This window comes from Lagenorhynchus albirostris, chromosome 11 (assembly GCF_949774975.1).
Source record: "Lagenorhynchus albirostris chromosome 11, mLagAlb1.1, whole genome shotgun sequence".
Lineage (NCBI taxonomy): Eukaryota > Metazoa > Chordata > Mammalia > Artiodactyla > Delphinidae > Lagenorhynchus > Lagenorhynchus albirostris.
In genome coordinates this window covers 35,861,661-35,881,369 of record NC_083105.1, presented here as the reverse complement: position 1 = coordinate 35,881,369, position 19,709 = coordinate 35,861,661, and the positions used below count along the sequence as shown (strand labels likewise).

Sequence of the window (19,709 nt, the reverse complement as noted above, 5' to 3'; positions counted from 1 at the left end):
CTTTATTATGTTGAGGAAAGTTCCCTCTATGCCTACTTTCTGGAGGGTTTTTATCATAAATGGGCGTTGAATTTTGTCAAAAGCTTTCTCTGCATCTATTGAGATGATCATATGGTTTTTCTCCTTCAATTTGTTAATATGGTGTATCATGTTGATAGATTTGCGTATATTGAAGAATCCTTACATTCCTGTAATAAACCCCACGTGATCATGGTGTATGATCCTTTTAATGTGCTGTTGGATTCTGTTTGCTAGTATTTTGTTGAGGAATTTTGCATCTATGTTCATCAGTGATATTGGCCTGTAGTTTTCTTTCTTTGTGACATCCTTGTCTGGTTTTGGTATCATGTGATGGTGGCCTCGTAGAAGGAATTTGGGAGTGTTCTTCCCTCTGCTCTATTTTGGAAGAGTTTGAGAAGGAAACTTCTCTCAGTGTGTGATAGAATTCGACTGTGAAGCCAGCTGGTCCTGGGCTTTTGTTTGTTCGAAGATTTTTAATCACAGTTTCAATTTCAGTGCTTGTGATTGGTCTGTTCATATCTTCTGTTTCTTCCTGATTCAGTCTTGGCAGGTTGTGCATTTCTAAGAATTTGTCCAGTTCTTCCAGGTTGTCCATTTTATTGGCATAGAGTTCCTTATAGTAATCTCTCATGATCTTCTGTATTTCTGCAGTGTCAGTTGTTACTTCTCCTTTTTCATTTCTAATTCTACTGATTTGAGTCTTCTCCATTTTTTTCTTGATGAGTCTGGCTAAATGTTTATCTTCTCAAAGAACCAGCTTTTAGTTTTATTGATCTTTGCTATTGTTTCCTTCATTTCTTTTTCATTTTTTCTGATCTGATTTTTATGATTTCTTTCCTTCTGCTAATTTTGGGGATTTTTTGTTCTTGTTTCTCTAATTGCTTGAGGTGCAAGTTAGGTTGTTTATTCGAGATGTTTCCTGCTTCTTAAGGTGGGCTTGTATTGCTATAACTTCCCTCTTAGAACTGCTTTTGCTGCATCCCATAGGTTTTGGGTCATCGTGTCTCTATTGTCATTTGTTTCTAGGTATTTTTTAATTTCCTCTTTGATTTCTTCTGTGATCACTTCGTTATTAAGTAGTGTATTGTTTAGCCTCCATATGTATGTATTTTTTACAGATCTTTTCCTGTAATTGATATCTAGTCTCATGGAGTTGTGGTCGGAAAAGATACTTGATACAATTTCAATTTTCTGAAATTTACCGAGGCTTGATTTGTGACCCAAGATATGATCTATCCTGGAGAATGTTCCATGAGCACTTGAGAAAAATGTGTATTCTGTTGTTTTTGGATGGAGTGTCCTATAAATATCAATTATGTCCATCTTGTTTAATGTGTCTTTTAAAGCTTGTGTCTCCTTATTTATTTTCATTTTGGATGATCTGTCCATTGGTGAAAGTGGAGTGTTAAAGTCCCCTACTATGAATGTGTTACTGTCGATTTCCCCTTTTATGGCTGTTAGTATTTGCCTTATGTATTGAGGTGCTCCTATGTTGGGTGCATAAATATTTACAATTGTTATATCTTCTTCTTGGATCGATCCCTTGATCATTATGTAGTGTCCTTCTTTGTCTCTTCTAATAGTCTTTATTTTAAAGTCTGTTTTGTCTGATAGGAGAATTGCTACTCCACCTTTCTTTTGGTTTCCATTTGCATGGAATATCTTTTTCCGTCCCCTTACTTTCAGTCTGTATGTGCCTCTAGGTCTGAAATGGGTCTCTTGTAGACAGCAAATATATGGGTCTTGTTTTTGTATCCATTCAGCCAATCTGTGTCTTTTGGTGGGAGCATTTAGTCCATTTACATTTAAGGTAATTATCGATGTGTATGGTCCTATTCCCATTTTCTAAATTGTTTTCGGTTCGTTATTATAGGTCTTTTCCTTCTCTTGTGTTTCTTGCCTAGAGAAGTTCCTTTAGCATTTGTTGTAAAGCTGGTTTGGTGGTGCTGAACTCTCTCAGCTTTTGCTTGTCTGTAAAGGTTTTAATTTCTCCATCAAATCTGAATGAGATGCTTGCTGGGTAGAGTAATCTTGGTTGCAGGTTTTTCTCCTTCATCACTTTCAGTATGTCCTGCCAGTCCCTTCTGGCTTGCAGAGTTTCTGCTGAGAGATCAGCTGTTAATCTTATGGGGATCCCCTTGTGTGTTATTTGTTGTTTTTCCCTTGCTGCTTTTAATATGCTTTCTTTGTATTTAATTTTTGACAGTTTGATTAATATGTGTCTTGGCGTATTTCTCCTTGGATTTATCCTGTATGGGCCTCTCTGTGCTTCCTGGACTTGATTAACTATTTCCTTTCCCATATTAGGGAAGTTTTCAACTATAATCTCTTCAAATATTTTCTTAGTCCCTTTCTTTTTCCCTTTTTCTTCTGGAACCCCTATAATTCGAATGTTGGTGCGTTTAGTGTTGTCCCAGAGGTCTCTGAGACTGTCCTCAGTTCTTTTCATTCTTTTCTCTTTATTCTGCTCTGCAGTAGTTATTTCCACTATTTTATCTTCCAGGTCACTTATCCGTGCTTCTACCTCAGTTATTCTGCTATTGATCCCATCTAGAGTCTTTTTCATTTCATTTATTGTGTTGTTTATCATTGTTTGTTTCATCTTTAGTTCTTCTACGTCCTTGTTAAACGTTTCTTGCATTTTGTCCATTCTATTTCCAAGATTTTGGATCATCTTTACTATCATTATTCTGAATACTTTTTCAGGTAGACTGCCTATTTACTTTTCATTTATTAGGTTTCGTGCATTTTTATCTTGCTCCTTCATCTGCTGTGTGTTTTTCTGTGTTCTCATTTTGCTTATCTTACTGTGTTTGGGGTCTCCTTTTTGCAGGCTGCAGGTTCGTAGTTCCCGTTGGTTTTGATGTCTGTCTCCAGTGGCTAATGTTGGTTCAGTGGGTTTTGTAGGCTTCCTGGTGGAGGGGACTAGTGCCTCTGTTCTGGTGGATGAGGCTGGATCTTGTCTCTCTAGTGGGCAGGTCCACGTCTGGTGGTGTGTTTTGGGGTGTCTGTGGACTTATTATGATTTTAGGTAGCCTCTCTGCTAATGGGTGGGGTTGTGTTCCTGTCTTGCTAGTTGTTTGGCATAGGGTGTCCAGCACTGTAGCTTGCTGGACATTGAGTGAAGCTGGGTGCTGGTGTTGAGATGGAGATCTCTGGGAGATTTTTGCTGTTTGATATTATGTGGAGCTGGGAGGTCTCTTGTGGACCAGTGTCCTGAAGTTGGCTCTCCCACCTCAGAGGCACAGCACTCTCTCCTGGCTGCAGCACCAAGAGCCTTACATACACACGGCTCAGAATAAAAGGGAGAAAAAGTAGAGAGAAAGAATTAGTAGAAGTAGGAAGGAAGGAAGGAAGGAAGGAAGAAAGAAAGAAAGAAAGAAAGGAAGGAAGGAAGAAGAAAAGGAAAAGGAAAGGAGGGAGGGAGGAAGGAAGGAGGGAAGGAAGGAAAAAAGAGAAAAAGAAAGAAGCTATGGTAAAATAAAATAAAATAGAATAAAGTTATTAAATTAAAAAATAATTATTTAGAAAAAAAGGGACGGATAGAACCTTAGGACAAATGGTGGAAGCAAAGCTATACAGACAAAATCTTACACAGAAGCGTACACATACACCCTAACAAAAAGAGGTAAACAGGAAAAAATCATAGATCTTTCTCTCGAGGTCCACCTCCTCAATCTGGGATGATTCGTTGTCTATTCATGTATTCCACAGATTCAGGGAACATCAAGTTGATCGTGGAGCTTTAATCCGCTGCTTCTGAGGCTGCTAGGAGAGCTTTCCCTTTCTCTTCTTCTCACAGCTCACAGGGGCTCAGCTTTGGATTTGGCCCCGCCTCTGCATGTAGGTCGCCGGAGGGCGTCTGTTTTTTGCTCAGACAGGACAGGGTTAAAGGAGCCGCTGATTCGGGGGCTCTGGCGCACTCAGGCCGGTGGGGGCGGGGGAAGGAGGGGCATGGCTTGCGGGGCGGGCTTGCGGCGGCAGAGGACGGCATGACGTTGCACCAGCTTGAGGGCCGCCGTGCGTTCTCCCGGGGAAGTTGTCCCTGGATCCCGGGAACCTGGCAGTGGAGGGCTGCACAGGCTCCCCGGAAGAGGGGTGTAGGTAGTGACCTGTGCTCGCACACAGGCCCCTTGGTGGCGGCAGCAGCAGCCTTAGCGTCTCCCGCCCGTCTCTGGGGTCTGCGCTTTTTGCCGCGGCTTGCTCCTGTCTCTGAGGTTCGCGCTTTTAGCCACGGCTGGCGCCCGTCTCTGGAGATCCTTTAAGCAGGGATCTTAATCCCCTCTCCTCGCGCACCAGGAAACAAAGAGGGAAAAAAGAGTCTCTTGCCTCTTCGGCAGCTCCAGACTTTTTCCAGGACTCCCTTCCGGCTAGCCATGGCGCACTAACTCCGTGCAGGCTGTGTTCACGCCGCCAACCCCAGTCCTCTCCCGGTGCTCTGACCGAAGCCCGAGCCTCAACTCCCAGCCCCGTCCGCCCCGGCGGGTGAGCAGACAAGCCTCTCGGACTGGTGAGTGCCGGTCGGCCCTGAGCCTCTGTGCGGGAATCTCCCCGCTTTGCCCTCCGCACCCCTGTTGCTGTGCTCTCCCCGGCGGCTCCGGCGGCCGAAGCTTTCCCCCTCCGCCACCCGCAGTCTCCGCCTCTGAAGGGGCTTCCTAGTGTGTGGAAAGCTTTCCTCCTTCACAAGCTCCCTCCCACTGGTGCAGGTACCGTCCCTATCCTTTTGTCTCTGTTTTTTCTTTTTTGCCCTACGCAGGTACGTGGGGGGCTTCTTGCGTTTTGGGCGGTCTGAGGTCTTCTGCCAGCGTTCAGTAGTTGTTCTGTAGGAGTTGTTCCATGTGTAGATGTATTTCTGGTGTACCTGTGGGGAGGAAGGTGATCTCCGTGTCTTACTCTTCCGCCATCTTCCCGGAAGCCCCCCATCTTTAATTTCTTTCATCAGTGTCTTATAGTTTTCTGCATACAGGTCCTTTGTCTCCTTAGGTAGGTTTATTCCTAGGTATTTTATTCTTTTTTGTTGTAGTGGTAAATGTTAGTGTTTCCTTAATTTCTCTTTCAGGTTTTTCATCATTAGTGTATAGGAATGCAAGAGATTTCTGTGCATTTATTTTGTATACTGCAACTTTACCAAATTCATTGATTAGCCCTAGTAGTTTTCTGGTAGCATCTTTAGGATTCTGTGTATAGTGTCATGTCATCTGCAAACTGTGACAGCTACTTCTTTTCCGGTTTGGATTCCTTTTATATCTTTTTGTTCTCTGATTGCTGTGGCTAAAACTTCCAAAATTATGTTGAATAATAGTGGTGAGAGTGGACAACCTTGTCTTGTTCCTGATCTTAGAGGAAATGGTTAGAGTTTTTCACCATTGAGAATGATGTTGGCTGTGGGTTTGTCATGTCTGGCCTTTATTATGTTGAGGTAAGTTCCCTCTATGCCTACTTTCTGGAGGGTTTTTATCATAAATGGGTGTTGAATTTTGTCAAAAGCTTTCTCTGCATCTATTGAGATGATCATTTGCTTTTTATTCTTCAATTTGTTAATATGGTGTATCACATTGATTGATTTGCATATATTGAAGGATCCTTGCATACCTGGGATAAACCCCAGCTGATCATGATATATGACCCTTTTAATGTGCCATGGGATTCTGTTTGCTAGTATTTTGTTGAGGATTTTTACACCTATGTTCATCAGTGATATTGGCCTGTAGTTTTCTTTTTTTGTGACATCTTTGTCTGGTTTTAGTGTCAGGGTGATGGTGGCCTGCTAGAATGAGTTTGGGAGTGTTCTTCCCTCTGCTATATTTTGGAAGAGTTTGAGAAGGATAAGTGTTAGCTCCTCTCTAAATGTTTGATAGAATTCACCTGTGAAGCCATCTGGTCCTGGGCTTCTGTTTGTTGAAGATTTTTAATCACTTTAAACTTCAGTGCTTGTGATTGGTCTGTTTATATTTTCTATTTCTTCGTGGTTCAGTCTCGGAAGATTGTGCTTTCTAAGAATTTGTCCATTTCTTCCAGGTTGTCCACTTTTTGGCATATAGTTGCTTGTAGTAATCTCTCATGATCCTTTGTATTTCTGCAGTGTCAGTTTTTACTTTTTTTTCATTTCTAATTCTATTGATTTGAGTCTTCTCCCTTTTTTTCTTGATGAGTCTGGCTAATGGTTTATCTTCTCAAAGAACCAGCTTTTAGTTTTATTGACCTTTGCTATTGTTTCCTTCATTTCTTTTTCATTTATTTCTGATCTGATCTTATGATTTCTTTCATTCTGCTAACTTTGGGTTTTTTGGTTCTAATAAAAAATATTATTAAATGAAATATTATAGAGTATATTCTTCAGTTCAATATGAATCTGCAGGAAAGTATTGCTACATGTTATGATAGAACAAAACTTTATCAAATACCTTCCTTTCCCTGGGCATAAAAGTTCTTTCTTGTAATATAGCAGATTGTGTGTTTAGGAGGAGGAGTTGGCAAGGGGTAATTCCAAAGAGAGGGAAATAAAAAATCAAATTGATTTGGTGTTATAAAATACTATTGACATTGAGTTTTGTATTAAATTTCTCTTCCTATATCTTTTCAGGAGGGTCATTTCTAAGAAGATTGCATTGTTTGGTCATGGGCAAACTGAAGTGTTTAATTACCCTCTGGAATGATCCAATTAGGATTTTTGACTGAGTCTCTTTTCTCAAGAAGCTGCTCTCTCAGATCTTGAACTGAAATCAATGATTTCCCTTGCTTGTATAACACTAGCTATACCAGTGGCTCTTAAACTTGAGCATACATCAGAATCACCAGGAGAGCTTGTTAAACCGCAGACTCAGGGGCTCTACAGCAGGAGTAAGTGATTTAGTAGATGAGGGGGAGAGCCAGGTGACTTGAATATCTATCAGTTCTCAGGTGATGCTGATAGAGTAGCTTTGCAAACCGTTGGTTTATATACCGTGTTTGGCTTGTAGCATCTGCTTTCTCCTTTTCTTCAAACCGGGAGGTGCCTGCTTCTGAATCTAATGGTTTGGAATTTCTTTGTATTTTCATCTTCAGGACCAATGGAAAGCTAAGCAGGAGGTGTATACTAATCCCGTCCTCAAAAAGTCATTGTTAAGTCCACTACGACTCTCAATTTGGCTGACCTGTGCTCCGGTTCCAAAGGTAACTTTAAAATTCTTTATTTCTCTCAAGTGCACCAGATTTTTTCCTCGACAGTCTAAGTGATAGACTCCTAGTGTATCTCCTGCTTCTTTTCATAGGTTTTATAAGTTTTAACCAGATGAATTTTCCACAACACTGCTTTGCCTATACCACTCTTTCTTGAGTGATTAAGTGAAATAACATATATGAATGTTTAAGAATTTGAATGCCTCATTTAAATTGTCATTATGCTTAAAATCCTGCAGTTGCTTTCAATGCCTAGAAACATTCCCCAGCTATTGGCCTATGAGCTAGGAAGGTGATAACATTTTCCAGAGTGAACCCACTCTTTTACCTCTTAGGTCTTGTTGTAGTTGTTGTTCAGATTGTCTCGTCGGCCCAAGGAATTTGGATTATTTACTTGTTCCTATTGGAACTAAGGTTTGGAAATGTGGGTTAAAAACAAACGTCTAAATACTGAATGTGAAATCTGTCTCCCTCTACTTTGCCTTTTACCTCATTCTCTCTTTCTATTCTCTTCTCTGGAGAGGCTGGGTTTTTTTCTCTTCCGGACACATTTCTAAATCATTGTTTAATTTGCCCAGGTTCTAATCTTTCTTTAAAGAACTGCACAATCTTCTACCCTGGAGCCCCTGTGGAGTTTCTCCTGAGCGTCCCCAAACTCCAAAAACGTCTTCCTCCACAGCTGTGCCATGTTATTCTCATGCAGTCCTTCAGGACTTAGCTTCTTAAATGTTTCTTTATATTCTCTGTATCCAGTAGAGTGAAACTTTGTGTCCTTTACAAGTTAGAGCTTCTGTGACTGCTATTGTAGCTGATGTGTCTTTATAAATAATATTTGGTAGTGATTTTAAAAAATATTCTAAGTAAACAAAGCAACAGTGAGGTGGCATCCTATTGAAACACAAAATGAGAACCAAAATTTTGGGCTTTTGTGTGTCAAGTTCTCAGTTGGTGCTGTAGTAAGTTTGAAATGGAAGAAGACTAAGAGAATAGCTTATGCTAATATTCTTTTTATTGTCTCAGGAGATTGGGTTAGTGTTGATGTGGTGTGACCACCCTGATATCTAGATATCAAGCTGGTGATAAGTGAAGCAGGCATGATGTCTCACACAACCTTCCTCGTGACTTTCTCAGGCTAATATTACAGGAGTTACAAGTTATGTACATTTCCTTTGAAATTTCCTATAATACAAGAAACAGTTTTACTTGGTATGTGCCTATGATTTCTCTTTCTTATTTTATCTCATCACTTCTGGTTGGGGAACTGCTAACTGTGGTGCTCCAAGGACAGTGGTGCTTCAAGGACAAAGGACGACCCTGCCTGAAAAAGTTTCAGCATTACACCCCCTACTGGACTCTTAATAGCCCTCCCCACCATGTTGCGATGGTTAAGAAATTCCTGAGCCCATCCGGGAGATGCCCACCTGGGCAACAGGGCCTGTCCCAAATTAGGAAAGGCATATGCCCTGTCCCACTCCCACCCTGTAGAAGGAAGGTATATGTGCCTTGACCAGTCAGTAAACGAAAATTTCACCTAGGACCATTCTTTTGTTTTCTGCCTATAAAAACTGATCAATAGCACATGCTCGGTCTCTACTCTCCCAGACTACTAGGAAGTCGGCCTGCTTTTCTGGCAGCCACCCTTCCCTCTAATAAATTCTGTCTTCTTTACATTCTGCCTTGTGTCTGGAAATTCTTTTCCAACCCACATGTGGACGACACTAACTATATTATTTTAATGGTTATGACTCATTTTTATTATTTGCATTTTTAAATATTCATATATTATTAGAACACTAAAAAAAAACCTAATTTATATTTAGTTAAAATTTACTCTTGAGTTTAAATTAAGATCTTAATAAAAACTGCTTTTCTCAGTTTTGCATCTTTTTTTTCAACTTAGGGTTGATTCCTATTATTCATTAGTGTTTTCACTATAAAATTTCTCTGTTGCCTTTTTCTTTTGAATGGTAAGAATGAGCTGGTTGTATTAAGTGTGGATGATTGTTTTTCTGCTTTTACCTCATTTAAATGTAATGAGAATCAAGAGGAGAAGTGAATGAGAGACAAGTTGGGCAGTGCTCTAATAGTGTAGATTGGGGGGCATCAATATTGACAGATGGTTTAACTAGTTAGACTGACTTGACTCGTCAAATTAGATGGTAAAGGAAGAAGCAAATTTCAGAAAGGGTTAGTGTCGTTTTTCTTGGTAGTCAAACCTAACTACGAGACCACAAAGTTCAATCACTATGAATGTAACACATTCAGGAATATGTGAACGATTGCATTTAGGGATTTCCTTTTTTTTGTCAAGGGGAGTAAGAAAATCAATTGTTAGCTTTCCCTTCCTCCCCTCTTGCCCTCTCCCGTGTTTAGTGTTATATGTGAAAAGGTTGCAATTTTGGCTCTAATGTGTATGATCAGTCTCAATTACTGGTCTGAATCTTACTCTGTCCAAATCTTGAACATTCTGAAGGCATATGTGTCACTCTTAATCAAAGCTCTTAGTCCCAAAAGGGAATAAGATAATGATAAGAATAGTACTGCTAAATTTATCTCACAACCTAGCATTTTAGAATCTCTTCTTAAAGTCAGCCATAAGCAGAGACTATCTCAGCAGTAAGATATTCTATAATACTGCATTTCCTTACATATAAATAGAAATATGTAAAGGTTTTATGATTTCATTGTTTCAGATGTGTTTGAATATCTAAGTAGACTATTAGAAGTCAATGTTACTTTTTTAATCGGTGTTTCCCTTGAACACAGCATATCCCGTTCACTATGGCTGTAACTTCTTGGTAAAAGTCGCTAGACACTGTGTAAAAGGAATACCAACAGATGGCCAGTGTTCATGGACTTAACTTTTAAGCAGCATCTTTTATGTAGTTCTGACATGTTCAGGCTCAGCTTACTAAATTCATTGATACCTGCAAGGTGGTATTTGTTCAAGTTCAAACAAGGTTCCAGTTAGCCTATTTCCCATAAACCCTTTCTAAATAATTCCCTACCCAAGCTATCCTGGTGTGCTTTTGACGTGGCTGCCATACTTTCCAGCCTGAAACAAAATTATAAGGAAGGAGAAAACCAGAGGGTTATAGGGTTATAAGACTACTTTTGTCTGTTTTATGAATGCTTATTTCTTTAGTAATAAGTAGAAGGATTTGGAAAATAACAATCTTGTTATTTTCAGATTCTAAAGCTCTATGATTCTTTGACCTCATATATTGTGAAAGATGTTATGCATATTAAACACTTAGTTTTGAAAACAAATTTATTCAAGCAAAGAAAATGATTGACTCATGAATATAAAAAGAGTGACCTGTGAAGACAAATGGCATTTTTTATTTTTCAGTGAGGCTTCAATTTTTTTTTTTTTTTTTTTTTTTTTTTGCGCTACGCGGGCCTCTCACTGTTGTGGCCTCTCCCGTTGCGGAGCACAGGCTCTGGACGCACAGGCTCAGCGGCCATGGCTCACGGGCCCAGCCACTCTGCGGCATGTGGGGTCTTCCCGGACCGGGGCACGATCCCGTGTCCCCTGCATCGGCAGGCGGACTCTCAACCACTGCGCCACCAGGGAAGCCAAGGCTTCAATTTTTAATTTGAAAATTGAAGTAATTTTTTTTTTTTTTTTTTTTGCGGTACGTGGGCCTCTCACTGTTGCGGCCCCTCCCGTTGCGGAGCACAGGCTCCGGACGCGCAGACTCAGTGGCCATGGCTCACGGGCCCAGCCACCCCGCGGCACGTGGGATCCTCCCGGACCGGGACACAAACCCGTGCCCCCTGCATCGTCAGGTGGACTCTCAACCACTGCGCCACCAGGGAAGCCCTGAAGTAATTTTTGATCTTATTAAATAAATTCATTTCAATGAACTGTAAAGTGAATGCGTCTAAATATATTGATTTATCCACATTTATATATTTTATACATTAATAACCTGTAAGGATAAACACAATAAATATTCCAAAATACTTGTTTTTTTCCTAAAATGAGTTTTATTACAAGAATGAGAAGGTATTAATCTTAATATTATTATAGAAAATGTTTCCCAAGGGATAGCTCTAAACATGTATTTAAAAAAGAATAAATCGACTATTGACCTGGCATAAGGTTTGGCTTAGTAGCTTAATTGTGGGAATGTATTTTCCAGACTTTGAGATCTCTAAGATAGCCACATGAATCTGTATTCTTGCTTGGACTCATAGTTCTTTACCTCTACCTTTGTTCCTTTTCCCTCTGTATTAGTCTACTCAAGCTGTCATAAAATATCACAGCCTGCGCGGTGTGGAAAAAAAAAAACAACAGATACTTATTTGCTCACAGTTTCGGAGGCTAGAAGTCCAAGATGAAGTTCTGACACCTTTGGTTTCTAGTGAAGGATCTCTCCCTGACTTGGAGAGGGCCAGCTTCCTTCTGTGTCCTCACATGGCCCTTCCTTGGTGTGTTTGCATGGGGATGGAGAGAAAGATCTCTGCTGTCTCTTCTCAAAAGGATATTAATCCTATTGGGTCTGGGCCCCACCTTTATGACCTCATTTAACCTTAATTATTTCCTTAGAGGTACCATTTCTAAATACAGCCACATGAGGTTAGGGCTTCAATACATGAATACTGGGGAGATTCAAACCTTCAGTCTATAACATCCTTTTATTTCTCTTTCTCAGACAATAGGTCTTTCATTTGATGCTCTGTGACCATATAATTTCCCTTTGCAGCTTCATGTGGTGTGTTGCTTCCTTCCTTCTGGTTTTTCCACTGCTGAATCGTACCAGGCTGCAACTCACACTCTAAAGGTATAGGTGCTGCTTTACAGAGCACCTTCAATACCCTTAACATTTTTAGGAGCCTACTCTCACTTTCTCATAGAATCTCTTTTCTTTTTCCTACTCTCTACTTTCTTGTGGTTGGAGAGAAAGCTTCTCTCTGGGTATGGTAGAAAGAATGATGGGTACTTCCTCCTCTCCACGGTGTCTGGGTCTTAATCCCAAGAGCCTGTGAATATGTTGTTAGATGGCAATAGGGAATTAAATGACAGGTGAAATAAAGCTCGCTCACCAGTTGATTTTGAAAGTAGATTATCCTGAATATTTGTCTAGGCCTAATGTGAAGGGCTCACAGAAGTGTAGGTGACCTCCAGCAGCTAAAATAGGCAAGGAAATTGATTGTCTTTAATGTCTCTAGAAGGAATGCAGCCCCATCAAGACGTTAGTTCTAGCCCAGTGAAACCCATATCAGACTTTGAACCTCTAGATCTGCAAGATTATAAAGTGTTTTGGATTTTAAGCCAGTAAGTGTTGTAATTTTTTACAGAAGCAGTAGGAAATAAACACATTGGGGAACCCAGGAGGCCAATAGATATAGTTGCTAAATGATCAGGTCCCTGGTTTACTATCAATCTGGATGGGAGCAGCTTCTTAATCTCCAATTCCTAAACACAAAACTTCTTAGAAACATCTCTCTCGAGAACCATATCCCATCTTAGAAGGTAACCAGTGTTATTTTCAAGTCTTATTCCTGGTTGTTCACTATCCCTAGTGGCCAGCAGAATCTCCTTTCTGCTTCGCAGAAGCTCCTGGCTGTTTAGTCTAATACATACCATACGTGGAATTGTTGCTTTAGTTAAGAATTTCTCATGTGTGGTCTGGATCATCCTCATGAGAATAACTTGGGGTGCTCTACCCAAGACTTGCTGAATCAGTATCTCTGGGGTTGGGGCTCTGGAGTCAGTATGTTTAATGAACATTTCAAGTGATTTTAATATCCACTAACATTTGAGATAAATTTTTCTCACTTATAATGATATTTATGAGAATAGTTTTTACAAATGTCTTAGATGCTAAAAGATTGTTTCACAGTAAAATAATTCTACATGGATATATATACCTAGAAACAAAATATTTGCTTCTGACTTCTAAATGATTATAAACTAGTGACCACATGTTTCTGAGAAACTTTCCATCAAGCTTATATCATTATACAATATCTTACGCATTAAAGACCCAATGGCAGTTTTCCTTTTTGGCATTTTCAGGAAAGCCAACGGTTTTCACATTTGCCTTGAGGTTTACTTGCAAGTAAACCTTGTTTATTATCACGTCATTCCTATACTACTTCCTACTGCTCTTTTGGAGTATGGGCCTTGAAGTACAATGTAAGTCTCAATAGTTTTCAATATTTTTTATGATTAAAAATATCCAGTTTCTTAGTCCAGGGGGCCGCAAGCTATGGTCCACTACCTACTTTTATAAATAAAATTTTATTGAAACACAGCCATACTCATTCATTTATGTATTGCCTTTGGTTGCTTTTTGCTATAACCATAGAATTAAAGAGTTGTGACAGGGACATTATGGCTCACAAAGCCTAAAATATTTACTAACTGGCTTTTTTTAGAAAAGGTCTACCAAACCCTGCCTTAGCCTGTTAGTAATTCCTCTTTTTTTTTTTTTTTTTTTTGCGGTACGTGGACCTCTCACTGTTGTGGCCTCTCCCATTGTGGAGCACAGGCTCCGGACGCGCAGGCTCAGCGGCCATGGCTCACGGGCCCAGCCGCTCCGCGGCATGTGGGATCTTCCTGGATCGGGGCACGAACCTGTGTACCCTGCATTGGCAGGTGGACTCTCAACCACTGCGCCACCAGGGAAGCCCAGTAATTCCTCTTTTTAAAATTTATTTCCTGTCTAATTTTTTTGCACTCAAATCTATGTTATGTTTTGTCTTCTGGGATACAAAGGATGGCAAGGTGGTTCAGCAAAATAAACTTTGAACTAGAACAGAGAATCTTGAGCTCTGCCATTTACTGGCTGTGTGGCATTCAAATTCTCTGAACATCAGGTCTCTCATCTATGACTCATTAAATGAGTTCTTGCATATAAAATGTTTAGCACGTTCCCTTTGCATGTGGTCTACCTTTGTGACCTTGTTAAATTATCATTTTTAAAGTAGAGCCCTGGGGTCTTGGAGGGTGAGCCTTGGTTTAACAGAAGATCACAAGGGAATTGAGATAGAGAAGTTTATTACTTCCTGGAGAAGGTACATGGCATGCCTTAAGAGGCCACATGGGGAGGTCAAGGCAGGATGCAGGCAGAGAGATGGCAGGACCTGGGGCACATGCCTTTAATAAAGTCCATAGCTGGAGTGCTTTGGGCTAAGTCCAGATTAATCAATTCAAACCAAAAGGAGTAGGGGCTTGATATGCTTCTTGAGTGTCTTATCTAAGGAGCACACCAAGGGAAGGCTTTGGGAGGCAGGGATACTGTTTATCACAAGGGCCATTAGAGGATTCTTATAATGAACTTTCATTTACTTGTGACTCTGCAGGCTGTTATCTAGGGCATGTGCTCCAGGGAGGGGCTAGTGTCCATTCAAATCCTCTGTAGGCTACTTGGTCACTTACAGTGGAGCCAAGGAAGCAGTATTATAGAGTAGCTTAGCTACACCCTCAACATTTACTTTTATTATTTGTAATGATTTATTGTGTCCAAGTAAAAATGAAGTATATAATAAAGCCTATTTTAAAATGATAGTTTTCTTTATATTTACCTTGGGATTCATGTATATATTACATACTTTCTGCATTATAGATATATCAATAGCTTCGGTTCTGATTCAGTTCTACTAGATGCTGCAAACTTATACAAATTAGTGACTCTTCTGAGCCTCCTTTTTCTTATTTATAGGATAGAGATCTTCTAGAATGATCATAACAGGGTTTTATGTTGTTTCTTTTGTATGAAAAATTGATAGTGCTTTAGCACAGTACTGAGTAATTAGTAGTTAATATGTGATCAATAATTATTGATTATTCTAACCATTATAAGGATTTTTTATCAAGCAAATATTTATTGAAGATTTATTATTGGTGAGACGGAACTATTGGCCAGAAAATATCTTGGGGATATCAAAATGAACAAGATGTACTTTTTTTTTTTTTTTTAAGAATATATCTGTCCTGTCCTGCCCTTAGGTTCATCAGAACGATTTTTTTTTGGAAGATGTTGGGGGTAGGAGCTTATTAATTAATTAATTTATTTTTGCTGTGTTGGGTCTTTGTTTCTGCGCGAGGGCTTTCTCTAGTTGTGGCAAGCAGGGACCACTCTTCATCGTGGTGCGTGGGCCTCTCACTATCGTGGCCTCTCTTGTTGCTGAGCACAGGCTCCAGACGCGCAGGCTCAGTAGTTGTGGCTCACGGGCCCAGTTGCTCCACGGCATGTGCGATCCTCCCAGACCAGGGCTCGAACCCGTGTGCCCTGCATTAGCAGGCAGATTCTCAACCACTGCGCCACCAGGGAAGCCCCCAAGATATACTTTTTAGCTTCAATGAGCTCACAGTCTAGTAAGGCAAGTGTGTGTGTGTGTGTGTGTGTGTGTGTGTGTGTATAAAATTAGTTGCCGTATGTTGTGACAAGTGTTATACATAATTAAGGCACCTAAGAATCACAGTCGTCACCCAATGAATGGAAGAGTTAACTGTTTTGGAGATTGTTAAGGGAGGTTTCCAGAGGACATGAACTTAACTCCAAATCTTGAAGTGTAAGTAAAAGTTTAACATAGTTGGATATTTAGGAAAAGAACAGTTTCAGTTGGGGCGATAGTATGTGCAAAGCATAGAAATAGAACAACATACTGAAGTCAAGGAAATGCAAGGCTGTTAAATTGACTGAGGTGTAAGTGACATTGGGGAGAGTTGGGATGTGAGGCTGGAGATGTGAGCTGAGGCCAGCTCATGGAAAATCTCTTAAAATAACACAAAAGAGTTTAGATTTGATACTGTAGGTGATGAGGTATATTGAAAGGTTTTAAATTTTTTATTGAATTTTACATTAAGGTGTTTTGAGCAGGAGTTTCAGAATCATGTTAGAATTTTTCACGATAATTATAAATGCCACAACAGCTACAGTTATGTTCTTGGCATTCTGCATGCTCAATCTGAAACTTTACAATGTGTCTTCTAAATAAGCATTATTTCCCTGTTTGAAACCGAGGCTCCAATAAGTCAAAGGTCCATAGTAACAATAAGTAAGTGAAAGAGTAAGAAGACATAATCGGAATGTTTATTTTCAACTTCCTATTTTCATCACTACACCTCGTACTCTTTCCAAGAATACTCTGCAGTTTGTAGGATAGGAAAGCGATGAGATGGGGGATGAATCAGGACAAGGAGAACTGTTAAGAATGTAATCAGTGTCACAAGAGGGAACAAGGGCATCTCCTCACTTCCCATTTCCCCTTTTTCACTGTCTTCTACTTCCTTCCTGGCACAGTCAGTACCGCAGCCAAAGACATGGAGCAAGGAGGGAGGACTGTGGAGCTAGATGAAGAATCAGTCCAGAGTTGAGGAGCTCCATGGAGGCATGAGATAGCAGGCCTGGAAAAAGAGGACATGGGACCACATGGGGCTGCTGCAGGGGCAGCAACGGGAGGAGATGGTTTATGTGTTGGAAGATGGGCTACATCAGACAAATAAGTAAATTGAGCAAATGAATAAATATACTGAGTCAAGTTTCTCAATCCTCGAGGAGATATAATACAATCATGCATATGGGGAAGACTTGGAAGAACTCTTGGTTGTTAGATGATAGTATGGGGTGTCAGGTAAACTCCTAGTATGTACATGTATTACATACGTGATATTATATAGTTGTAATTATATAGATGCAATACAAATGTTTCCTCGTTCTGAGAGGGCTTAGAAACAATGATGTCTCAGGAGCAGTGAGTGTCCCAAGTGGCCAGTATTTGCTTTCTAAGTATCATCCTCCCTTAAAGGAGAAATGGCTGATGATAGGTTGGGGCAGAGAAGGTCCAAGATGTGCCTTAAACATGTTATTCAAAAAAAGTTAAGTCCTCAAAAATAAAATGTCTCAAAGTGATAAAATAACCAGTTTGAAGGCACTCTCAATAGATGAATAGAAGGGGACTTCAGTATCAAAACTGATAGTCATTAATTATTTTAATAAAATAAAATCTATTAATGTATGCTAATATATATTAATTAAGCAAGCAAGTAGGTAAATGGCAGAGCAATGGAAAGCTGTTCCTCAGAGTTCCAGTAAGTGTTGGAAGTAGAGAATCACCATTTGACAGCCATCAGATGGGGTTGATTCAGTTGGAAATTGTCCATGGATGCTAAGGCTGGTAGGTAGAATTTGAGAAACAGGGTATTAGTGTAATCTTGGAATACCTAATCCGTTACAATACTAATACTAATCCATTACAATCAGGAAAATTGTGAATTTAAGGTGGAGAAAGCTGTTAGACACCGCTAAGACCAGGTCATCAGCATTTATATCATTTGGGACAGGTTGACATTGTGTGCTTCCTGATGTTATATACCACAAAGAGCACAGCATCATTTCTGTGATTTCCCTCCCAATGCATGGTCTGAGTCTGGTCATGAAGACTCTGTAGATGGGCCCAGGCTAAAAACCATCTACAAGCTATAAGACCTGTTCTCTTCAAAACTGTAAGAGTCTGAAAGACTGAGAAAGACTCAAGAATTATTCGAGATTGAAGGAGTCTATAATACACAATACCTAAGTATAAGCATATTTCTAGGATCTTAGACTAGCAAGAAAAGGGACATTGTGAGGTGTTCTATCTATTTCTGGGGAAAAGTGTTCCCCGTAACTTAGTGATATAAAGCAAATGCCATTGTATTATATCTCATGATTTTTTTTTAAGTCAGGAGTTTGGCCAGGTTTACCTGAACAATTCTTCTGTGCAATGTGGTATTGAACGTTGGCAGGTGGGCAGAAATGGAGGGCCCACTACAGCCTCAATCATATTTCTAAAGACTTGGCAGGGGAAGACTGGGCTCAGCTGGGGATTTCAGAGGGACAGCTTACCTGTGGCAGCTCCAGCATAGTAGTCTCAGGAAATCAGACTTCTTTATATGGCAGCTCTAGACGCCACACACAGTACTGATGAGCAATCATTAACGTCAACTGATTCAAGGGTAGAGGAATTAGACAACACATCTTGATGGGAGAAATAGCAAAGTCATTGCAGTCATCTTTGGTCTACCACAGTGGTACAGTGAGCAAATTTGGAATGGGGTCTGAAAAGGTGGCAGTGTTACCAATGCTGAATAACTGATTAGGAGGGTTATATGGTATTTCATATAGATGTGTGTTCTAGTTGTAAAGAAATACACACTGGAGTGTTTGAAGTATTTAAGGATAATGTGGTATTACATCTGCAGCTTACTCTCAAAAGTTTCTGGAAAGGACTTAGACATATTTGTGTGTATTTATGTACATGTATATATACATATTGTCTATGTGTATATACATATATGTATATAGAGGGTGGCACAATGGGGCAAATGTGGTATAATATTAACAATTGGATATTCTGGTTGAAGGTGATATGGGAATTCTGGCTGCTTTTCTGTATGTTTGAAATTATTTCAAAATATAAAATTTAAAGAGAAAGGAAAATTTAAATTTAAGGAAAAAAATGATTAGAGTCTCAAGTAAGGTAGCTGCAATGGACATGAAGAGAAGAGGATGAATTGATGATAAATAAGACTTTAATAGACAACTGGATGTTAAATTGAGAAAGATGGGTTGCTTGGAACACTGTCATAAGCACAGAAGTTCCATTGGCTGCTCATTAACAGAGAGAAGCAGACTAGCAAAGCTTGCCAATAACACTTTGCACTGACATTTTGCTTTGTCCTTTAATGATCACCCTGGAAAACAAACAATCCGCCAAGTTTAATTTTAAAAAGCATTGAGACTGTTTAAACAGAGTCAGATTTACTTAAATGTATAATGGATTCCTTCATTCGTAATAAAATCTGTGGCTCTTTCTTATCTGATGGAAAAATTCTTCTACGTAAGCATATTCCAAATGGATGAATAGACTAAGTGTGAGTAATGTGGTTTAGTTTGTGCATAGTACACACTTCCACAAGAGAAGAAATTCTTTCATAATAAAAGTATATCTTAAAATATATTTTAGGGTTAAAACAATCTTATTTATTGTATGAAATGCAGTGTAGAATGAGTGTGTGGTGGATTCCATATGAATTACTCAAAGGTCAAAAAGAAAAGGTATAAAGCAATGAGATTTAGAACAAGGAATCTGAGGACAGTGTTATAAAGAAGTTTATATGAATAAATAAAACCTTTCTTAAGGTATGACATGTGGAATGAATGTTACCTCACAGTATTTTGAAGCCTTAAAATAAATATCCCAATCGTTTTCAGTATCTCTGCTCAGGATGTAAAGTTGACAACCATCTCCATGGGGGGTGCTGACATTTTGCTGGAACGTTATGAAAAGAGAGCTCCTGCTGTGGATAGGAAACACTATTTCATCAAAACTAAGAAATCAGAAGTCAAATATACTGTAAAGGGAAGTTCTTATCAGCTTTATTAAATGTAGCCCTTTTTTTCCTCTGAATTCTTTGACAACAGGTATGTAATTTTATTTCATAGGTTAAAAAATAGGTGGAATTGTGGCAGGAATTATTTAGATTAGTTTTCATGAGTTAGGATGGTTGTAGAAAACAACAAAAAATGCAG

The 19,709-nt window shown here is 39.6% G+C and overlaps 1 protein-coding gene across 1 annotated transcript in view; it reads left to right on the top strand.

Annotated features, from left to right (window-relative positions):
* The window catches only part of TMTC2 (transmembrane O-mannosyltransferase targeting cadherins 2), an 850,034-nt gene that overhangs the window by 636,404 nt on the left and 193,921 nt on the right, over positions 1–19,709 (top strand). The window contains exon 12 of the mRNA XM_060164648.1: positions 7,066–7,173. Coding sequence (XP_060020631.1) covers positions 7,066–7,173 — 108 coding nt within the window. The remainder of the gene's footprint in view (positions 1–7,065; positions 7,174–19,709) is intronic.